This window comes from Perna viridis, chromosome 10 (assembly GCF_037379345.1).
Source record: "Perna viridis isolate PV_CMFRI_1.1 ecotype Kerala chromosome 10, ASM3737934v1, whole genome shotgun sequence".
Lineage (NCBI taxonomy): Eukaryota > Metazoa > Mollusca > Bivalvia > Mytilida > Mytilidae > Perna > Perna viridis.
Window position 1 is genome coordinate 30,767,906 of NC_142454.1, and position 20,367 is coordinate 30,788,272.

The 20,367-nt window shown below is 31.5% G+C and overlaps 2 protein-coding genes across 3 annotated transcripts in view; both read right to left on the bottom strand.

Moving 5' to 3' along the window:
• Window positions 1–5,674: 5,674 nt before the first annotated feature.
• Window positions 5,675–13,099, bottom strand: LOC148605348 (uncharacterized). Of its 2 annotated transcripts, none has more exons than XM_088548133.1 (4): window positions 12,814–13,099; window positions 11,607–11,738; window positions 8,578–8,688; window positions 5,675–8,121 (listed from the first exon to the last, which is right to left on the bottom strand). In XM_088548133.1, the coding sequence occupies exons 1-4, from the start codon at window positions 12,977–12,979 to the stop codon at window positions 8,060–8,062; spliced, it is 471 nt and encodes a 156-aa protein (XP_088404259.1). In that variant the 5' UTR covers window positions 12,980–13,099; the 3' UTR covers window positions 5,675–8,059. The 2 variants fall into 2 exon arrangements, with proteins under 2 accessions (XP_088404259.1, XP_088404258.1); XM_088548132.1 differs by having other exon boundaries at window positions 5,692–8,121; window positions 12,757–13,099.
• An 810-nt stretch (window positions 13,100–13,909) lies between these two features.
• Window positions 13,910–20,367, bottom strand: part of LOC148605349 (uncharacterized) — a 28,159-nt gene continuing 21,701 nt past the window's right edge. Inside the window, exons 4-5 of the mRNA XM_088547578.1 lie at window positions 19,234–19,524; window positions 13,910–14,055 (exon numbers count right to left, since the gene is read on the bottom strand). Coding sequence (XP_088403704.1) covers window positions 13,910–14,055; window positions 19,234–19,524 — 437 coding nt within the window. The remainder of the gene's footprint in view (window positions 14,056–19,233; window positions 19,525–20,367) is intronic.

Here is a 20,367-nt window from a genome sequence, read left to right on the forward strand (position 1 = left end):
TACAATCCTCGACTATTCTAATCTAAGATTTACATCTACCGAATTTTTCATGCTTAATTAGATAATATTTTTGACATGGCATGCAGGTGTCAAATATGACCCCGACGTTTTTCATTTAGTAACATAGATTCAGTTACCCCCAAACATAAAGGGCGTAAACATTATTATAATTTGTAAATTTCCTTGACATAATGCTTAAATCGGTTATTCGTTCATAGAAATCATCAGATAACTTCAGTGCAATCAAAGTATATTTTCATTAATACTGATACTGCAAGTCCCGGGAGAATCAGATTTTTGTTCGGCCAAAAAAAAGTTAAATTGCTGACTTAGTTGAAACTAAAGGAACTGCAGTAGTGAAAAAGAAGACTGGCAATACCATTGTAGTGGCTTCATGTAGTTCAGGTCTTCAAGATAAACTAGAAGAGATTATTTACGTCTTAAAACTGCCAGTTTTAAGATAGCTACCAATATAGCGAGAGACAGAAGTAGCAAAATTGACGCACTGTTTCTTCTCATGAATGGATGTACTGAAACTGGCAACATACATAAAAAAGAGGAAACAAATACTTTGGAAGTACTTTAATGCGCGGATACCAATTTTCGTGGATTAGGAGAAAACACAAATTCGTGGATTCTTGAATTCGTGAATTCGTGATTTTGAGATGTTCAGTATACACATCAATGTTAATTTCTTTTCCGTTGGAACCAAATTTCGTGGTTTAGCCTACCCACGAAAACCACGAAAATTGGTACCCCACGAACAAATGTACTTTCACAGTATATATCATTGTTATTGTATGATTATGTCTCATTTTAGACAAAAAGGAAAATATACTAAAAGCAACTTGTCCTATGTCCCTATTATCATATTATGCATCTTAGTAAACTTAATGAATTTTCTCATTGAAGTGGGCATCTAGGTCACATGTTTCAGTATTACCATGCAACATGCTACGTAGGTCTCACAGAATCATATAATATATATGCAACCATTTATAATTGCAGACCAATATGAGCCTAAATAAAAAATGTGTTTTAAAATATGCAGAAAAAATTACTTAAGACAATAGTTTAAAACACCCACTAGGAAGTTGAAGTTGGTTATAATGTAACCTTTTCACATCACAAGTTGTACATTATCTTATTTTCCATCCAAAATGTATGGAACATGCTTTGTTTCAGAGCAATATTTTGTGTTTGTGTTATTCTGGTGCCTTGTAATATCAGAAAGTGTGGTAAAAGACTATTTGTCAGTCAAGTAAGGAGCTTCAGCTCTATAAAATGCCAAATCAAACTTTGGGGAAGATCCGTAATTCGCTGAACCTTGGAACGGTTCACCTACAATGTATTTTTAAACTCTCATAAAAACCACTTTTCGATATCATCATGTGTGTTCCCATCGTGATGCTAAATTTTCATTCCTAGCATCTGTGTTGCCACGTTGCATATATTATATGCAGGTCGCCTAATGAAAGTTACAGACGACCATTTTTATCTAACTCTATAGACATTGCATTAACTTATCTAAAGGTAACCTAACGATTAATCCCATATTGAACAAGTGAATTGTTGATTTGTTTGATTAATGTACATCAAATACAGCTGTGGTAAAAAACCATCAAACATGCAGGCTCTTCATATTTGTCAAAGGCCTTAATGAGATAATTCACTAACATGTATTGGTATGATAAGTCATGCAGATATATATGTTGGTATTTAACGAAATTACTAAATTATCTGATCTACTTTAGTTAACATTAATAATTTGTTTAAATTGAAAGACTATTCACACCTTTAGTAAAGTAAGTGCAATAGGTACTATATCTGTACTAAGCTAACATATCTGGAGACAAAAAAATGACACATACCATAGTTTTATTGAACTAAGTTTAAATATTGAATACCTATATGTCCATTTAAGTTACACGTTTTGATAGAAATCAGGCACTTTATGAATATCAACATTCATGTTTTTACTTGTAAAATGATATTTTGTCCCTTTTGTAATTCAGTATAACATATGGTGTGAAGTGCAATGTAACATGTTTCTATTACAGGGACATTATGTAATAAAATCTTAATCATGTTCTCCGGGTAAGGTTGGATTATTTACAAACAAAAGTATGTACTATTCTATAAATATAATCATTTTTAGAATACAAGAAAAAAATTACGATTTGTATTGGCATTCCGTAGACCTATGAGCCTAAGAGATGCCCTAGTAAGAGCAGAGATTTCATCTCAGTCCAAACAAAATACAACGGGCCAGTGTCGACCATGTGGAGATAAGAGATGTAAGACCTGTACCCAGATGCTGCACACCAAAACTTTTAAAAGCTACTGCACTCGAAAGGAATTTGCCATTTTTTGCGACGTAACTTGCAAAACCGAAAATACCATATACCTTCTCCAGTGCCGATGTGGTATGCAGTACGTTGGCGAAACAGAACAACCTTTCAATAGGCGTATGAATGGTCATCGCAGTGACTACAAATGCAAACCAGACCTCCCTCTAAGTCGCCATCTTAGATCTGCCGGACACACCCAGGAGGATCTCCACAACATTGTTGTGACGATCATAGAACATAATAAAAACTGGTCAAAATGTAAAAGAATATCTCGGGAAAGCTTTTGGATGAAGAAATTGCAAACTTCTCTCCAGATGGAATTAACGAGAAAAAATAATTCATTTCTAGGTCTTGGATCTAAGGCTGGTACAGCACTACTTGCTATACATCAATACGCCGTACTACTATATTTGGACTTTTTATTTTTTTAAATTGTTTTCCACAGTTACTTGTAACTTTGATAAAAAGACCCTCTTTGTTATTTTCATTCAGGCTCCTCATCAGTTGCTCATGTGAGCCTTTGATAAAGGTGCAATCACCCACAGCGTACGCGATTAAGCTTCTGAATCTGTTTTGATCTTGAACTTTGTGAGTTTTATGCTCGTTAAGTTTTGTGAGTTTTATGCTGAGGAGGGATATATGTTATCCGAAATATTCAATTTAAATTTTACCATCTTCTATATATAAACATATAGCTTTCGCTGGCCGGGTCATTCCTCCTCGTAGGATTAATGTATCTTCCATGTATCAATTTGATCCGATGGAGCAGTGTAGCGAATAAAGTCGTCACATTCTGAGACGTTTGTATAATATTGATTTGTTGTAACATGCATCATTAATTTGATCCTCTATCCTACATAATAACATCTAAAATGAACTGTTCTGTACTACCATACATCGTGCACTAAGTTACAGCCCTAGATTAATCCTACGAGGAGGAATGAAAACACTAAAAATACGAAAAACGTCGCAAAATGGCAAAGACTGCAGCATGGCTTAATAGATTACCACGAAAATGTGATAGATCCTATCATACTGAATACTTTTGCTACATTTCAGAATTTAGCTAAAAATACGCTTTTAATTGCAGATAAATTCAAACAACTTCTGATTTACCCCCATTGTTCTATTTTTAGTAACAGAGGTAATCTTTTTCAACTTATCACAATGCCCCACATTAAATATATGCATAATTACCTCAGAAACACGTTTACCAAGTTTGGTTATACTTGGTCAGCCCCGTGCAAGTCCGGGTGTTAAAAGAATAGGCCTGCAGCAGCGCTAAGCTTGTCGTAAAAGGCGACTAAATAGTCAGATCAGATCAGCTATGAAGTCAGCCTCATAAGAGTGAAGGTAGGGAAAAGTTTGTAATTACCAAACGGATAAATGTTGTTGAACCTTGAAAATATATTCCCCTTTAGATTACTACGTGTTGCAATACTACATTATGAACACTAATATACACACCTGCGAAACATGTCGAAACATCCTGAATGATACGAAAACATGTCTTAATTACTTTTTAACCTGCGTTATCAATTTTGATTTTACCATTTTTGTCCAAATTCTAGTCTTGAACAATTCAATTTTTATATCCAAAATGGGTTCCATTAGGACAGGTTTAACTGTGCAAGTCTGTTTTACACTTCTAAGTTTATCTGTTACACTGTAACGTCTTTGTCGAACGTCTAAATATGTCTTACAATCACAGGGTATATTTCAAAACTCGTTTGAAATAAACATTCCAAAACATTATGCATAGTAAAGTAATGCTTAGCTTTCAGTTTGAACAGCAGGTTTATTGAAAAACATGTTTTAGTTTCTTAAAGTTTGAACGTAAGAAATGTATAATTTCATTTTATTGTCTTTACGGTTGCATAGAATATAAAATTAATGATTCTTCTTTTTTTTCGGTTGCTATTTTTCGCGAATTCTGTCAGGATAACATATTCGCGGGTATCAATTTTCGCGGTTTGGTGTTATATTGTGCTAATTATTGCATAAAATATAAATGCCAATGTAATTAAAAAAATATATATATTATTATTAGTATGCTGTTGGTATGGAACAGATTTCTCATTCTATGGTATAAGGGACGATGTGGAATGGAGACAGTGGATTAGAGGATGCGAAGTTTAAATTGAAAGAATTGGAAACTTATTTTTAAAGTATTGAATTAAATAGAAATCATACTAAATTTAACTTTAAACACATAGTTTTTTACAAAATATTGAACACTTAAGATTAATATATAATTGAATAAGACCATGTAAATATTTGATTTAGAATATTGCAATGAAGGGTCTGTTGTGTGGATTTGTCTATGTGGATTGGAAAATTCTTTACCGAATGGGGATTTGTACATAGTTTAAAATGGAAGTCTATACTATTCAAGAGCTGTATCATTGACGTCACTGTTTTGATTGTTCTTGTCGCTTACAATATGCATATACCTGTATGGTGACTTAATTTATTTCCGTTATCAGAACAATGACAGGTATTTCTATATACCATTCCAAATAACGATAGTTAGTTTTGTAAAGGGCCGTTTAATCGATTAAAAAGTCATGGATAAAACAAAATAAGCAAGAGAAAACTAGTTGTATCCATCGTAGCTGGCTATGATCATACCTAATGGGAGTTTACAGTTGAATTATTAAATGCTATATTGTAAGATCTTATAATGTCATGACAAAACTAATGACAATATATCCGAGCGTATATTTTACATGTGTATCTTTAGGAAATATCTAAAATTGTATATTTAAACATGGTTCATGTTTGTACTGACTTTGTGTTGTAAATAATGTTCAGGGGACGTCAGAAACAGTAAAGAGGGTAAATTTGTGACTCATTGTCTAAATCACTAGTAGTATGATTTCAAATAATTGTGTTATTGTTTATAACAACGGATTTTTAGTTATCTATGGTATATATATCAAAAGATGTTACAAAAAACGGACATTTTGAAAACCTGCTGAGTACATGTCCAATAACAAACATCCCTTGGTCAAAGCAATAAAACAATACCTTGACTGACTTATCTTTCCTTGACTAAATTCAAGTCCCTATCGATTACTGTCGGGTGTAGTAAAGACTTTCAGCACCAATCAAATGGGCTATTTAGTATTTTAAAATTCATCATATGTTACAAGATATAGTGTACTGGATTAAAAAAAAACGCAATTTGTTCGAATGAAATCGACACATTGCAAAATGTACAATCATTTACATATTGTAAGGTATTATACTGAAGTTAATCAGTACGTTCTTCACTTTGATACATGGATGACGCGTAATATAATAAATAAGAAAAAAACAAAAACAGTTAGCATAGCAATTTTTAATTTAAGCAAAATACACGCAAAAACATCTACAAATCAGATAAGAAATATCAAAATCACAATTCAAACATGAAGGCATTAATTCACCAATATACATTTGTATAGAGAGCATACATTCACTCAAGCATTTGATGGAACAGGTTTAAATGTACAACAAGTAAATATCATATTGTAGTAATATCAAAAAGATATGTCTAAGTCATATAAATGAAGTTGTCATATTAAATTATGTTTTTTGTTCTTGTTACATAAAGGGCATATGTGAAATTAATCTTAAAAAACATTGCAAAAACCATAACTTTGGTAAAAGTTTGACGAAGAATAGTCATTGGGTTGTATAACACCCCTTTGATAGATGCAACTTTATATGAAAAAATGTACTGTAATATCATTTTCGATTTCACAGAAAGGCGAAAACTCCAAAGAACGTCCATTTAAAAAAATGGCAATATGACGGAAAAAATCGGAGTTATATCAGTTATCCCCTTAACATTTAAAAGTCCTAACATTAAACAATGTAAAAAGAATGCATTTATACTAAAGAAAAAATTATGACTTTTGTATTACAACGTGGAAATACTTTAATTAGAATCAAATGTTGAGTCTGTGTATATAGGCCGATCATCTTGATATTGGACACGCAAGTAAATGCTGAATCTAAGAATAGCAAACAATGTCATTGACATTCGTATGGCAGGGATAAACAATACGCGCAATCTTCCTCAGTATTGTTAATAAGTTAATATGGTGAAAGCACAACCCACAATATAAAATTGGACTCGAAAGAACCACATTAACAATTCGACTTACAAAGCTTGTGCATTATACTGTGCCAAATTATAATCGCTTTAGACCATGGTGAATATATTTACTTCCTGAAGTTTACTGCAGAGGCTGAATTATTACCCTTTAAAATGTGAATATGACTTAAATTGACAAAAAACAATTATCTGTTGTTATTTGTTTTTTTTTTAAATATTGAATTTACACTCCTTTAAATCATGATTTTGGTTATTTATTCCCGTTAATCTTTTTACTTTTCATTATAACATTTCATAACTTTAGTTGAAAACAAGCTAATTACAAAATATTTAGATATGATTAGAATTAACTAAAATACAGCAATGCAAGTCCCTATTGTCCCTTAACAACCTATTTACTACAAAAGTTAAATACACTCAAACAACTATGTCTACATCCTCTGATCTATTATTTTTTTTTTATTTTTGCGCATCCGTTGTTTATAAAACTCAGTTAATATCGTAGACCACTAAAAAGTAAATGTCTTGACAACTAAACTTTCAGAACACTACGTCTGTTTGGGGTGAGCAAAACATTAGCATGTAGAATAGTAATACAAAGTGTTAGGCTAGAATTGTCCTGGAATGAAATTGTCAGAGAATATATTTATCTATTACCGTTCAAGTCTACAGATGTTACTGAAAGGAATTGTCAGAAAAAGAATTGTTGAATTGTGTAAATCGTTCTAAATAAAATTTTTAAGTGGATAAGTACGGCATAAAATGAGATTTCAAATAGGGTATGTCGTTGTAATTGCTCTAGTCTAGTCAGAACCGATAGTACTAGCAGGTACTTTAAGGATTGTTCTACAAATTTCAAAATTGTACTGCTTATATGTGTCATAATGCCTTTGAAGATAACAAGAGAAATATTCACTATAACTGAAAACAAAATATATATATAATTAAGACAAAAGTCCTTTCAACAGAAAATCCAATGAAAATAATCAAATTAATCTTACTGCATTATGTACTTGTATGCCTGTTTTAGTATTCTAAAATATCTGCCCTTAACCAGAAAAAAAATCATGCAATCATACTTGTCTGAAAACCGATGTTTACGGAAGGTAGACTGAGTTACTTCACTCATTATAGTCTAAAAGTCACTTTCGACTTTTCCGTTATTAGACAAATTACCTTAGATAAATGCAAATATAGCAAATAGAAATTGCCCCAAAAATGAGATGTATAACATTTGATCAACATCATCACTGAAATCAGTATTTGCTCACTTCATTGTTGTCTTTCATACACTTCTTAAACATGCATCGAATCGTTATATAATGAAAAGTGAAAAAAAAAAGACAAAAAACATGTAATGAACTCAATTAGCAATTAGGTTACGTTATAATTACATTAAGTTTACCCTTGGTGCAAATATTCATGGTGAAAATTCTAGACCTGCGGTACCTTCTGTAACAAGAACGAGAAACATGCCCATTTCTTAACAGCAGTCTTTAACTTTTTTTTACAATAAAGCTGAAGTATATAGCTAAAATTTCAGCTCAAAGCAACCAAAAGATTGAAATGATTGGATTATGTAAGTCACACTTGATACTACAAATTACAAATTTCCATTGAGTCTTTCTTCCTGTTGTAGATGATAATCATTGTTTTGGCGGTTTCCTATAATATATAAAAATGAGCACGGCAGATGGCTAGATTTGCATTGCATAATAGAATTGCTCTTGGTGTCTCATACATGTGTACAAGTAAGCGATAAACAATTTAAAAAATGCACAACGATCACCTTCTATTTTTTTATGATTAAGAATTTAAAATTGACAAGTGATACTACACTGATACACTACATCTAATTGTCTGTAAATACAGTAGAGACGTTTAAAGGAGATAGGTGTTAATATCCCGAACGATCTTAAAAGTAAATCATGTCAATTCAATATGGATTTCGCATTTAATATATACTGTTAAATATAAGATTTTGTTGCTTAGAAAACTTTTTTACCGATCGTACACACAGAGAAATTGTAGCGCGAAATCAGCTTAAATGTTCTGACCAAATTACCGTAATTATTTTTTTTTATTTTATAATAATAATGTTCACAAACTTCGACTACTTACGCAATCCCAATTTTCTTCTCATTAACAATAACAAACCAATTACTGCAAACCCTAGTATTAATATTACTATGACTGCTATTATGCCACCGTGCACGGAGTCCGTGTCAGCTACTGCAATATAAAATAATTCATTGCAAATTACTCACAGACATTTTAAATTCTTCTCATCAAGATAATATGTCAAAGAAAGTCAGTTACAATTATCAAAGTTCTGATCTATAACAAGGAGGACAAGTTCTTAACTTGACTTAGACATTTCTTGAGGAAACCCACGGTTTAGAACAATGTCCAAGTCTGAAAAAAAATCGAAGGACATCGGAGACTACATGTAATAACATGTAACTTCAAATAGCTGTTCGTTGTACGTACCACGAATATTTAACATCATTTAAAGCCGATTGAAGCATAAATGAGATTGTTTTGAAAACAAAAACTTTTAATTCAGACGATTTATATGTTTCTATTAACCACTACGAATACCAAAGGGCAATAAAGTATTCTTTTAGAATCTTAATGTCAGAAGTGATCAAATTTCATTAAGATGGCCTAACTTGCATACACATTTTAAAGTACTGTAAACTTATTTGGGGTGAACTAGATTTCGCTATTTTCTTGACGGAGAGTTAAGCGCCAAAATGGTACCCATGTAATTGATCTTACCATTAGATTACGCCTGTTTTTAAAAGTGCGAAAATATTCACTTGACGGAATCTACGACAATAAGCATGAGCACAAATCAATGTACTAAACAGTATTATGTTTGACCGGCCGTTATGACGGCCGTTACGGTCATCCCAAGAAGAAGGGTGGAAATTCGGTTAAGAATCATTTTCTTTAATAAAGTTGTCTATTCAAATGTTTCAAAACATTAATATGTCAAATAGTTAGTCATTCATTAATGCTTAAAATGTATAATTAATGAGAAATTACAAGGTAAAAATATCAGCGGGATGACCGTTACGAAAGAATAATCAAGGGAACCACGATTATAACGGTAGTCAGACGAAGAATCTTGGATGACCATAACAGAACAAGAGACTGACGAACGGGATGAACGAAACGGATTTATTTGAGAGAGATACCAAAAATACCAAATATTGACAAACAATATACCGAACCATCAACAAAGAAATACAATTTAAAGATATCAAAATCAAATACATGGCTATAACTAAAAAGAGTAATAACTGAATATATTATTGTATATTATAATTTTGTAATAATGTATGGTCTATAATAGAGAAGGTTTATAACAATAATTATTACATATGCTTAAACTGAATTAAAGTGAAGCGAGTATATCTAATGCAGTCGATCAAGCACTCTTTGGATCCAAAAAATAGGAATGCAAGAAAAAAATTTCTCTAAGAATCAGAAGGTTATCAGGAATCTTTTAACATAAAAAAAGTAATGTAATATTACTAAATTCCATGAAAAATGGCCGCTTTCAACCACTAATATAACAGCTTTCTAGATATGTAACAGTTTGAGAGAAGTTAGAACACTTTGATTGAAATACATAGTAATTTTGTAAAAACATTTTGCATTTAAAACAGTCAACGCCCTCATTTGTGGTTTACGGAGAACTTGGTCGATTTCCAATATCTATAAACATAAAGCTGTGTATGATTAATTTGTTTGTGTGGGCTTCACGAAAATGATAATAAAATATCCCTTTAATTGAAATTAGTGTACGTCAATTTTATTAACTGGTTTTGAAAATGAATGAATAAGTTTTAAAATGATTTTTGATGATTGTGGAATGTCAAATGTTTGGCGCGCTGCCGACACATTTCTTACAAAATGGTTAGCATTTAGCATTGACAAAAACTAAAAGACCAATTTTTACAAAAGTGGTTATCATACATAGAAAACACTCCAAAAGGACTATGCTATAGACTATTTAAATCGGAATTAAAGCTTGAAATTATATATAAACGTTACCTTTTAAGCTTTTTGTATATATTTTGTAAATTTAAATGTGGAAATAACTGTCTATCAATAGAGTCAGGAAGGTAACGAAACCTACATCGTAATTAACGAGAGGGTTTCTAACCGTGGTGACTATGGATATAGGTGATGAATTTCACAATATTCAATCAAGCAAATTTTTCACATAAGATAAAAACAATTATTGCCACACTACTGTCAAAACAATGTAAATGTTAATGAATTTCGTAGTTTATTTTCTACTTCTACTATAGAATTGCAATTCTCTGGGTTGATAGTGCTGTTCTAACTGTTTATATAAATCAAAACTTCATTATCTACTTTTAAACATAACATGTATTTGTTATGTTGTATTTATTAACATCTCTGTAACTACGTATCTAGTTTATAAGAATAAAGATTCCTTCGTCCGTTCACATAATTTTCAGTATTTTGTACAAAACACCGCTTGCGGTAGAAGCCATTTGGAATGCATTTATTATATTTATCAATTTACACATTATTCAGAGATATCTTCTGCAATTCAACGCTTATCAGTATGGTAAAATACCAACTCTCTTCACGAAGTATTTTTGTTCTTCATGTTACGGACATCTCTTGTCGCATGTGACGGTTAAACTTAGAAAAATAAGATTCATCGTTACCGTCATCCCGCCGATATTTTTACCTTGTAATTTCTCATTAATTATACATTTTACTTTATGCTTCCCGCTCTAAATATCAAGCGTTAGTGAATGACTAACTGTTTGTCATATTTATTTTGTTGAATAACTGGAATAGACAATTTTATTAAAGAAAATTATTCCTAACCGAATTCCCATTATCCATATTGGGATGTCCGTAACGGCCATTTTTTTGTTGTTAATGCCTATAAAATTCTGCAAGTCACTTTAATAAAAATAATAAAATATATTTTATTTCACATTCTATTTGTTTTTTTTTTTTTTGCAAAACATGCCCTTTTTATGTTACTCAGGGCGCCAATACTTTAATGTAATTTCATGTTTGTAATTCATATAATGAAGACAAATATATGTATTAAAAGTTCCGAAATTGTCCTACAGAATTAAAAAGCTTACCTGTCACGGTAGTATTTGTTGCATTTTCGCATTTATTACCATAGTAACCATATGGACAGTCACAGTAGATATGAGTGTTGTTTGACAAACATGTACCATTATTTACACACGGGGAGTGATGTTGACAAACGGCTAAAGATAAAACATTTTATGAATAAACAGTGATGTAGCTCAATGCTTCAAAATTGAAATCATCACTACTGAAGTTTAATGGTCGTCTTCATGAACTCATGGTTCGTAACGGTGTATCCATCCGAACTATTAAAATAAATTTGCTCAACAAGTCATAGTTTTCTATTCTCTTTTGTCTACACTGGGCGACTTTTTTATGAACAACTCGACCTGACGCGTACAATACTGGTGCACTTGTCATAAGAAGTAATTGTAAAATGATGAAACATTTTTGTACCCGGAATAATTGTGTAATAACAACTAAAAGATCACTTGCAGATTACTTAACTAACAAAAAGAGTATATTTTATTGCTTAAATATCACGCTTAGAGGTATCCAGGCGTACATTTTCAGTGGATTTTATTATATTGCGTCCTAAAATTAGATTTATTCAAATTAAAATTGACTTTGTAAAATGTATGGTTAAATGTGTGCTAATTTGTCAGCATTTGTTGGGACACCATATCTAGTTTGTAGAACCACATGATCAAAATTTCCGAATAGAAAATTCAACCAAATTCATTATATTTCTTACAATTGAAGATTGAGATTAAACGATAATTTGTGAAGAAGTTTTGACAGGTAATAATGATATAAGATTGTATTGCATCCGTTTGATCTAAGGTAGCTTTCGTTTACATTAAATATATGCAAATAAATATACATAAAGGTCTGAAAATTCCCAACGATATTTGAACTGTCAAATTTGCGATGCAAATTGTTGGTCGTTCCCTCCGCGGGACTCGAACTCGTACCGCTGTGACATTTCTGACAACACCGCCTGCACTAAGTCCAGCGCCCTAGACCACTGGGAATAGATGGGTTGTCATAGATGTCACAGCGGTACGAGTTCGAGTCCCGCGGAGGGAACGACCAAACATTCATTCTGACATCGTTGGGATTTTTTCAGACCCTTCTACATATATATATATATATATATATATATATATATATATATTTATATATATTTAAACAAACCTTTACACTTTCTAGTCGTGAAATAAGTGAACTTTTCTGGCTTGTCTCCGAACATACATAAAATGGATATATTTTCCCCGCAATCAAAGGGGCTGAATTGATACTCCAACGTCATGTGTACAGCAAAGAAGTATTCCTCTACCCTCTCAATTGTATTGTTAAATTTCGCATATATAGGTTGTTCCTGAAACGTTTTTTTTTTATACAATAGTAGCATGCCCATTTATGCCAATAAAAATAGTATTTATGTGCTACAGAAATTGATTATCGGCAAAAAAAAACAAAGCGTTAGCAGTGGGAATTTCAAATAAGTCAAAATATAAAAAAAAATTTGCCCAAACGAAAAAAAAACGGAAACAAAGATGAACAACCACAATGTAGCAAACCCAATGAAAACGATATACAAACTTAAGATAAGGAAAAAGACGCAAAACACACTAGCCTAACACACTAGCAATATAAATTGGATGACATTTACAATGTCTTAGATGTGATACTTAATTAAACATATGTTTTTGCTAAAAAACAAAAGCAAGATGATTGGACTCAAATTATAACAACATTATGGAGGTCCTCTCCCAAAATGTGATACTTCTTGTGAGTTGAAGAAAAGCATTGAACTGTATGACACTTGCTATACTTAATCCCCCCAAGAGAAAACACGTATGAAAAGAAATATATCAAATTGAAGTAACTGCAAACCATGGATAAAGCGAGTATATACTCGGAACCATTGTATAAACAATGCATGTACAATGCATTTATTGTCTGATGATCAAAGAAAAAGAAGTTCAAAGACAAACAATATATATAGAAAATGAAATATGATGTGCAACATGGACTACACATAATCAAAGTTTTGTTGTTCGATATCGGAGACAATCATTTTTTATTCAGGTCATATAAAGTTCTGTAAAAATTGACAACTGGGATTTGTTTATTGTGTACTAAAAACAGTCTAATTCATGATAGATGGTGGTCAGATATTAAGAACTTAAGTGAAAACACGATAAACAATTACGTATAGTTAAGTTAAGTTTTAGATTTTGTATTTTGGACTATTGCATTTACATTCATATAATATTTATATCTGATTTCACTGAAGAATCTATGTTTATTTGTTAACACATAGAGTGCTTATATCTTTTGTGAATCATTGTTTTGTGTACAAGAAAATACCTACCCCAATCGAACTGGTACATGTAGGTACAGGATATACCTTTGGGATACTGATTCCAATTTTTAACGACCTAGTTGTAGAATTAGCGTTCACTTCGTATGTATCTCGTTTAGGATACCCTGTTTATAATTAAAATTATATTACTGAACAGATAATTAATAACATCTTAGAGAAAATCGAGAGAACCATTTTATTTTTTTCAACTTCAATCATAATATTTAATGCGTCTATACCTGCAGTTATAATATAAAAACACCTGTACATGTATAAATTGAATATTACCATAGCGTGAATATTTATGTTTTCATTTTTGTTAAATATTATCTTGTTCAGTAGATTTGGTTTTTTTTTTTCATACAAGTACATTGTATTGTACAGATACATACGGATACGACAAATATACCCTTAAATGCATGCGCTGATCCATGGTGTTCGAATTGAACATTTTTCGTCAGGGGACTGCCCATGATCAGATATGTAAAGAAATATTACATTATTAGTCGGAAATTGATAAAGGATAAGGTATATTTTTCACTTATGATCAGATCATGGCTCTTTGATAGGTTAGTGAACTTGCTGGGTAAGAAAACTTCCACGTGTAAATTATCATGCCATATTGAGGAATCACGCATTAGCGTCAACATTAATACACATCTTGAGAACGATACATTATGTGGATTTTGGTTCTAAATGTAGTTACCCGCTCACATACCTCCCGTATATCATTTTTTTTCATATTTTAATTTTTCTTCTTGAGTACAATGTTCTATCCACCTTTGCAAAATCTGTTATTTATTCATTTGATATGTTTTGTTTTTTGCATTTATTTATTTATTTATTTATTTATTTTTTTTTTTTTTTTTTTTTTTTTTTTTTTTAATTTGATATTACTTTAGTACTATTCTGTGTAAGAATCAGGCAATGAGTGGCACATCATTTTTCTCAATTTGTTTTTTTTTCCTCAAACATATTTAAATACATTTAAGAAACAACTGAAACGCTATTTAAATTTATCCTGAAGCATTATTCTACTGTGCATTGCAACTAAATTTGATCTGTCAATATCTTAAAAAGGCGAACTTTACAAACACTTTGACAGTTTTTTCTTCATGTGCCACACCTTATATATATTTTGCCTGATTCTTAGACGGAGAAGTGCTTAATATTTTATATGCAGTATTAAATCTGCATCATATGATTTTTTAATAAATGATCTCCTACTATCAATTTGATTTCTTAACTGTAATAGTTATAAAGATACATGTTTTTAACCGTATTAAGTTATATATCAATATTATTGATTAAGCAAGTATGTTTGTTATTACATGAACATAAAAACTTTATATGTTTTATCGACCGTGGTAAGAATTCAAATTTAAAGTGTTTAATGTTTGAATTCAAATTTAAATAATATTGAAGTATGGTAGTATGAATAGACACTTTACCTTTGTATTATTATCTTGGCATGAATTCAAATTTTGTCTTGGCATGAATTCAAATTTAAAAAAAAAATGCACCTTGATTCTTTTATATATATAAATTCCTTCTATACGTAATACATTTGTTTGACGTGTCAGATAACATACTTATTTGGTAAGTAAAATAATAGTATATTTAAGTAATATCATATTTTTTCATGAAACAAAAGTATATCTCTATTATTGGAAAAAAAGTAGAAATAATAACATGGAAACCATGAAGCTATCTTTAACAAAACAACACACACATATACAAATGAAAGCAAATTTCACACGAATATACAAAATGACAAATAAGAAACATGAAAGCCACTAAATAAACTCATTATTGCATCGGCTACTGGGATTGACTGTGTGACTCTTCTCGACTAAGGGAGAATAATATCTCATATAGATGTCACCCAGGAGCTTCTCCGTTGCGTTTTGACCATTGACTTGGAGAGTGACCCCGTTGTGGATGACGAGAGCGGTAGTTATGCTCATAAGTCACCGCAATTGGTATAAACGGGCTACCCTGTTTGTATAATGGGTGTTTCAAAGCGGTGGTTAGGACGTCATGCAATTTTCTTCTTTTTCTTTTAATTTTTTTATGTAACCTCCTTTTGGAGAGCAGCCCGTTTTTTAGATATAGGATCAACAAATAAAAATCTGTTTTGTTATGATATAATAACAGGAATCTATGGATTTTAATTTATATCATATTTCTTGATATATTACAACAGAAAATGAAGAAATCCAGACAAAATTGTAATAATCGTATAATACAAGCGATTACATTTTTACTCAAAATACCGAAAATCACAACTCATTAAGCCTCATTAAATAAAAGAGGTGTACTTCTTGAGATATCGACTTATACAGTCATGCGTTTCATTATACAATTTAAATTCCCCCATCGGTCATTGGATAACAATCGATAAGACATTGTACTGGACCAGTTTTTTGGTGGAGTCCAAGTTGCTCATTTACTTTTGTTACTTTTTATGTATAATTTTTGTTACTTTATGTTCTTTGTTGTGTATGTCTGTTTTCCATTCTGGTCTTTGTCCCTGGATTACATTCTTTTGATTACCGCTATAACCTTGGTTCCCTTGATTACTCTTTCAACAAACGGTCGGCATTCCAATGGGAACAAATTGTGCTCCTTTACTTGCTGACCTATTCCTTCACTCTTATGAGGTTGACTTTATAGCTGATCTGATCAGAAAGAAAGAATATCCTTTGGCTAGGTCCTTCAATCTCAGTTTCCGCTATATAGATGACGTATTAACTTTAAACAATCCTAATTTCGGGGATTTGATGCATCGCATCTACCCAAAAGAACTTGAGATAAAGGATACTACAGACACTGTGAAGTCAGCCTCATATCTTGACCTACACTTAGAAATCGATGGTAAATAAAAACTATTGACCAAACTTTACGACAAACGTGATGACTTTTCATTCAGAATTGCCAACGTTCCTTTCATCTGTGGCAACATCCCTTCGGTTCCTGCGTATGGGGTGTTCATATCACAACTCATACGTTATGCCAGAGTTTGCCGAAACTACACAGACTTTTTGTATCGCGCTAGAACTCTAACAAATAGGCTTCTGGAACAGGGTTATGTTGCCACAAGATTGAAGTCATCACTACAGAAGTTTTATGGTCGTCATCATAAAATTGGTGGATCGTTATGGTGTATCCATCAGCACCATGAAAACTGATGTATTCAACGGGTCATAGTTTTCTATTCCTTGTTTTTGTACCCCGGACTTGACTTTTTGTGAGCAACTCGGCGGGTGTTTCTAGAAAAGCAGAGGACGCTTACCCTACCGGTGCACCTGGTCCATGCTCCTAGTTTTTAGTGGAGTCCGAGTTGCTCATTTGCTTTTGTTACTTTGTATGTATGATTTTAGTTACTTTATGTTCTTTGTTGTGAATGTCTGTTTTCCATGTCTGGTCTTTGTCCCTGGATTACATTCTTTTGATTACTCTCTCAACTGAATTAAATACATACGCAGCACACTAACTTTTAAAAATAAATGAAGAATTGAAATAAGACATTTTAGTTCTTGAAATTTTAAGTAAGTTAAATATTTTAACAATATATATATATATATATATATATATAATTTATATATATATATATAAATGAACCATGCATTAAATTATTATTATCGTGATACATTTAAAACAGAAAGAGTAGTATTACTGTTTTCGAAACTAGAGGAAATCCTTAAACAAGGCAACACAAACAATTCATCAAAGAACCAAGCAGTGCTATTTGTTGGGGATCAACGAGGTCTATGAGATAGATGCTCATTATCGAGAAGGCCAGTATATTGGTCAGTCACTATTCATTTACATCGGTAAGTTTTTACGCCTAAGAAATCGAATGTTTGAACGAAGCGACGAATAGTTTTTGTGGCACCAAACGTAATAAAAACAATTCATGTCCAAAACTTGGAAGTTATAATTCAATTCAAAGGTCGAAAACATTCGCAAATTGACCGTACGGTCGGTTTAAACCAAATACAGTGTACTATCGTTTTCGATATATTTGTCTGCTTTAATAAGAATTGTATACGGTGGCCTTCAAACATATTTTCTCTATATATAAAGGCTCTGCTTTGGGACGTTCCTATAATTATTTGAATAATGAATTATGAACAAAAAATAAAAACTGTCAACGTTATGAAAAAAAGAGCATTTGACTATTTTTTTTTCTTCCGGTAAAAGTGTGCAAATGTTTCAAATTTGCTAATACATATTGTCTGGACAATTGGAACAGTCTAAATTTAAGATTTGTAATTTATAATATGTGATTTTGGTACCCATATTTGCACAAATTAATCACACTGATGGTTTGTTCACTGATGTTTAACAATGAAAATGATTTTTAAAGAAGTTATTGAATTTGTCGTATTGATCTAAATGACTTAGTGTCTGTTATATTCTTTATTGTAAGTTTATTAGGGTATATGCGATGTATGTTGTTCCCGAATCTACTATTGTTTGAATACAACAGTAGCTTTTCCATGGCGTTTTGGTCATAGACTTAGAAAGTGACCTGTTGTAGACAACGAGAGTGGTAGTTATGCTCGCAAGTCACTGCAATTGATTCAAACAGTCTACCCAGTTTGTATGATGCGTGCTCCAAGAAAATGACTAAGATGTCCATGCATTTTAAATTTTAAAAAAAGGAAAAAAGTCAATGTTATTCAATGTCTCAATTCGTTTTTCGTCTAAAGTCAACAGTCAAATAATGTCTGTGATAGACAATTTAGTAACGAATAGTTTATAGTACAAAGAAAGTAATGAAAGTGTCTTTCAGAAAATACAAACTTGAGAATGGAAAGGATACTGATGATGATAATACTGATGGAGTAAATTCATGATAAAAAAGAAGATGAAAATATTAACTACTGAATAGACGAAGGTTAGAAAGTATCTTATATGTAGAACATTTCACGCATTAGTATCAGTTTATGACAAATATTCGTAATGTACACTTGTACTGAGCTTATAGTTACATGTAGGTAAATTAAGTTTAATCCAGCAAAATCTTGTGGTACCTAACATTATACAGATTCGTTCGTAAAAAGTATAATTGTATCGGTTGTTTACAAAATCTTAAGAATCATTAACCTGTCACTAGAGAACTTTAGCAACAACACAATTACTAAACATTACGAAAATATTAAGAACAACTTTAAGATTAAAATGATAGCATCGTAACACGATACTTGCAAGTATAAGAGACAGTTTAAACTCTAATGTTACATTGATGTAAAATGGTAACGTTTAGAGAACTTAGATCAATAAGCATAACTTACATTGGTAATTGGAAGTTGTAAGGTTAGCAGTGTATTTGTCAAATCCATGAAGGCATGAATAAGTCCTTCTGAGATCATCAACATTGAATTGCTTTATTCTAACTAAAAACCCATCCCGTTCCACGGATCCAACGTATTTAGTTTTGTTTATAGACATTTCATTAATGATCAACAAAGTGCTTCCATTTTTCCATTGCCAAACATCGTTCGTCGAGGCATCGTCGGAAGAACAAAAAATGTCCACATCACGTCCTAATTCAATGGGATCTGTTCGTACAATCCATTCCACCACTTAAGCAGAAAAAAAAACGATAAAAATAAGTTATATGTTAGGTAGTAAAATCTTAACTCGAAGAAAAGACTGTGTAGCCTATCCACTTTGTCCATGCTCCTGATTTTTAAGTGAATTCGGGTTTTCAATTACTTCTGTTTCTTGGTAAATATACGTGTTATTTTGTTCACTTAAGGTTCCTGTTTTACATGTCTGTTTTGCCGTCTAGTCTTTACCATTGGCATATATTCGCTCTGATCTTGATTCCCTTGATAACTCTCTGAATGTACATGTGGAATTTTTAAAAAATGAAACGAAACACACACACACAGGTATTTCCTTTTACATGTACTTCTACATGAATAATGCAATGCCATAGTAGTTTGGTCAATGGGGGGTATATCGTTGTTTATTTGATATGTGGTAATTTATATTGAACATATTTTGAATCCTTATCTTAAACGTCGAAGGCCTTAAAATTGCCATATTTATAACTTACACTTTCTTTAATATAAGCTTCAAGAAAATTAGATTTATGTTTGAATGCACATTTATGATAAATGTAAAGGTTGAAAATGTAATCATTATAATTAAGCGGACAAAGACCCGTAACTCCAAATATTGATTGTTTTCCATCCTGTTTTAAACGGGAAAGGCGAAAAAAGGAAAAATCATTAAATTAAAAAAACAAAAACAAACGAAATCAAACAAAAACAAAAACAAAACAAAAACAAAAAACAAAAAAATACATACAAACAAAAACCAACAAAAAAAAATACAATTGTAATATTGAATTTATTTTATTTCCTTAAACATGAAATGACGAAAGAAAAAAACAAAAAAAGCCGTACAGATAGGGTGCA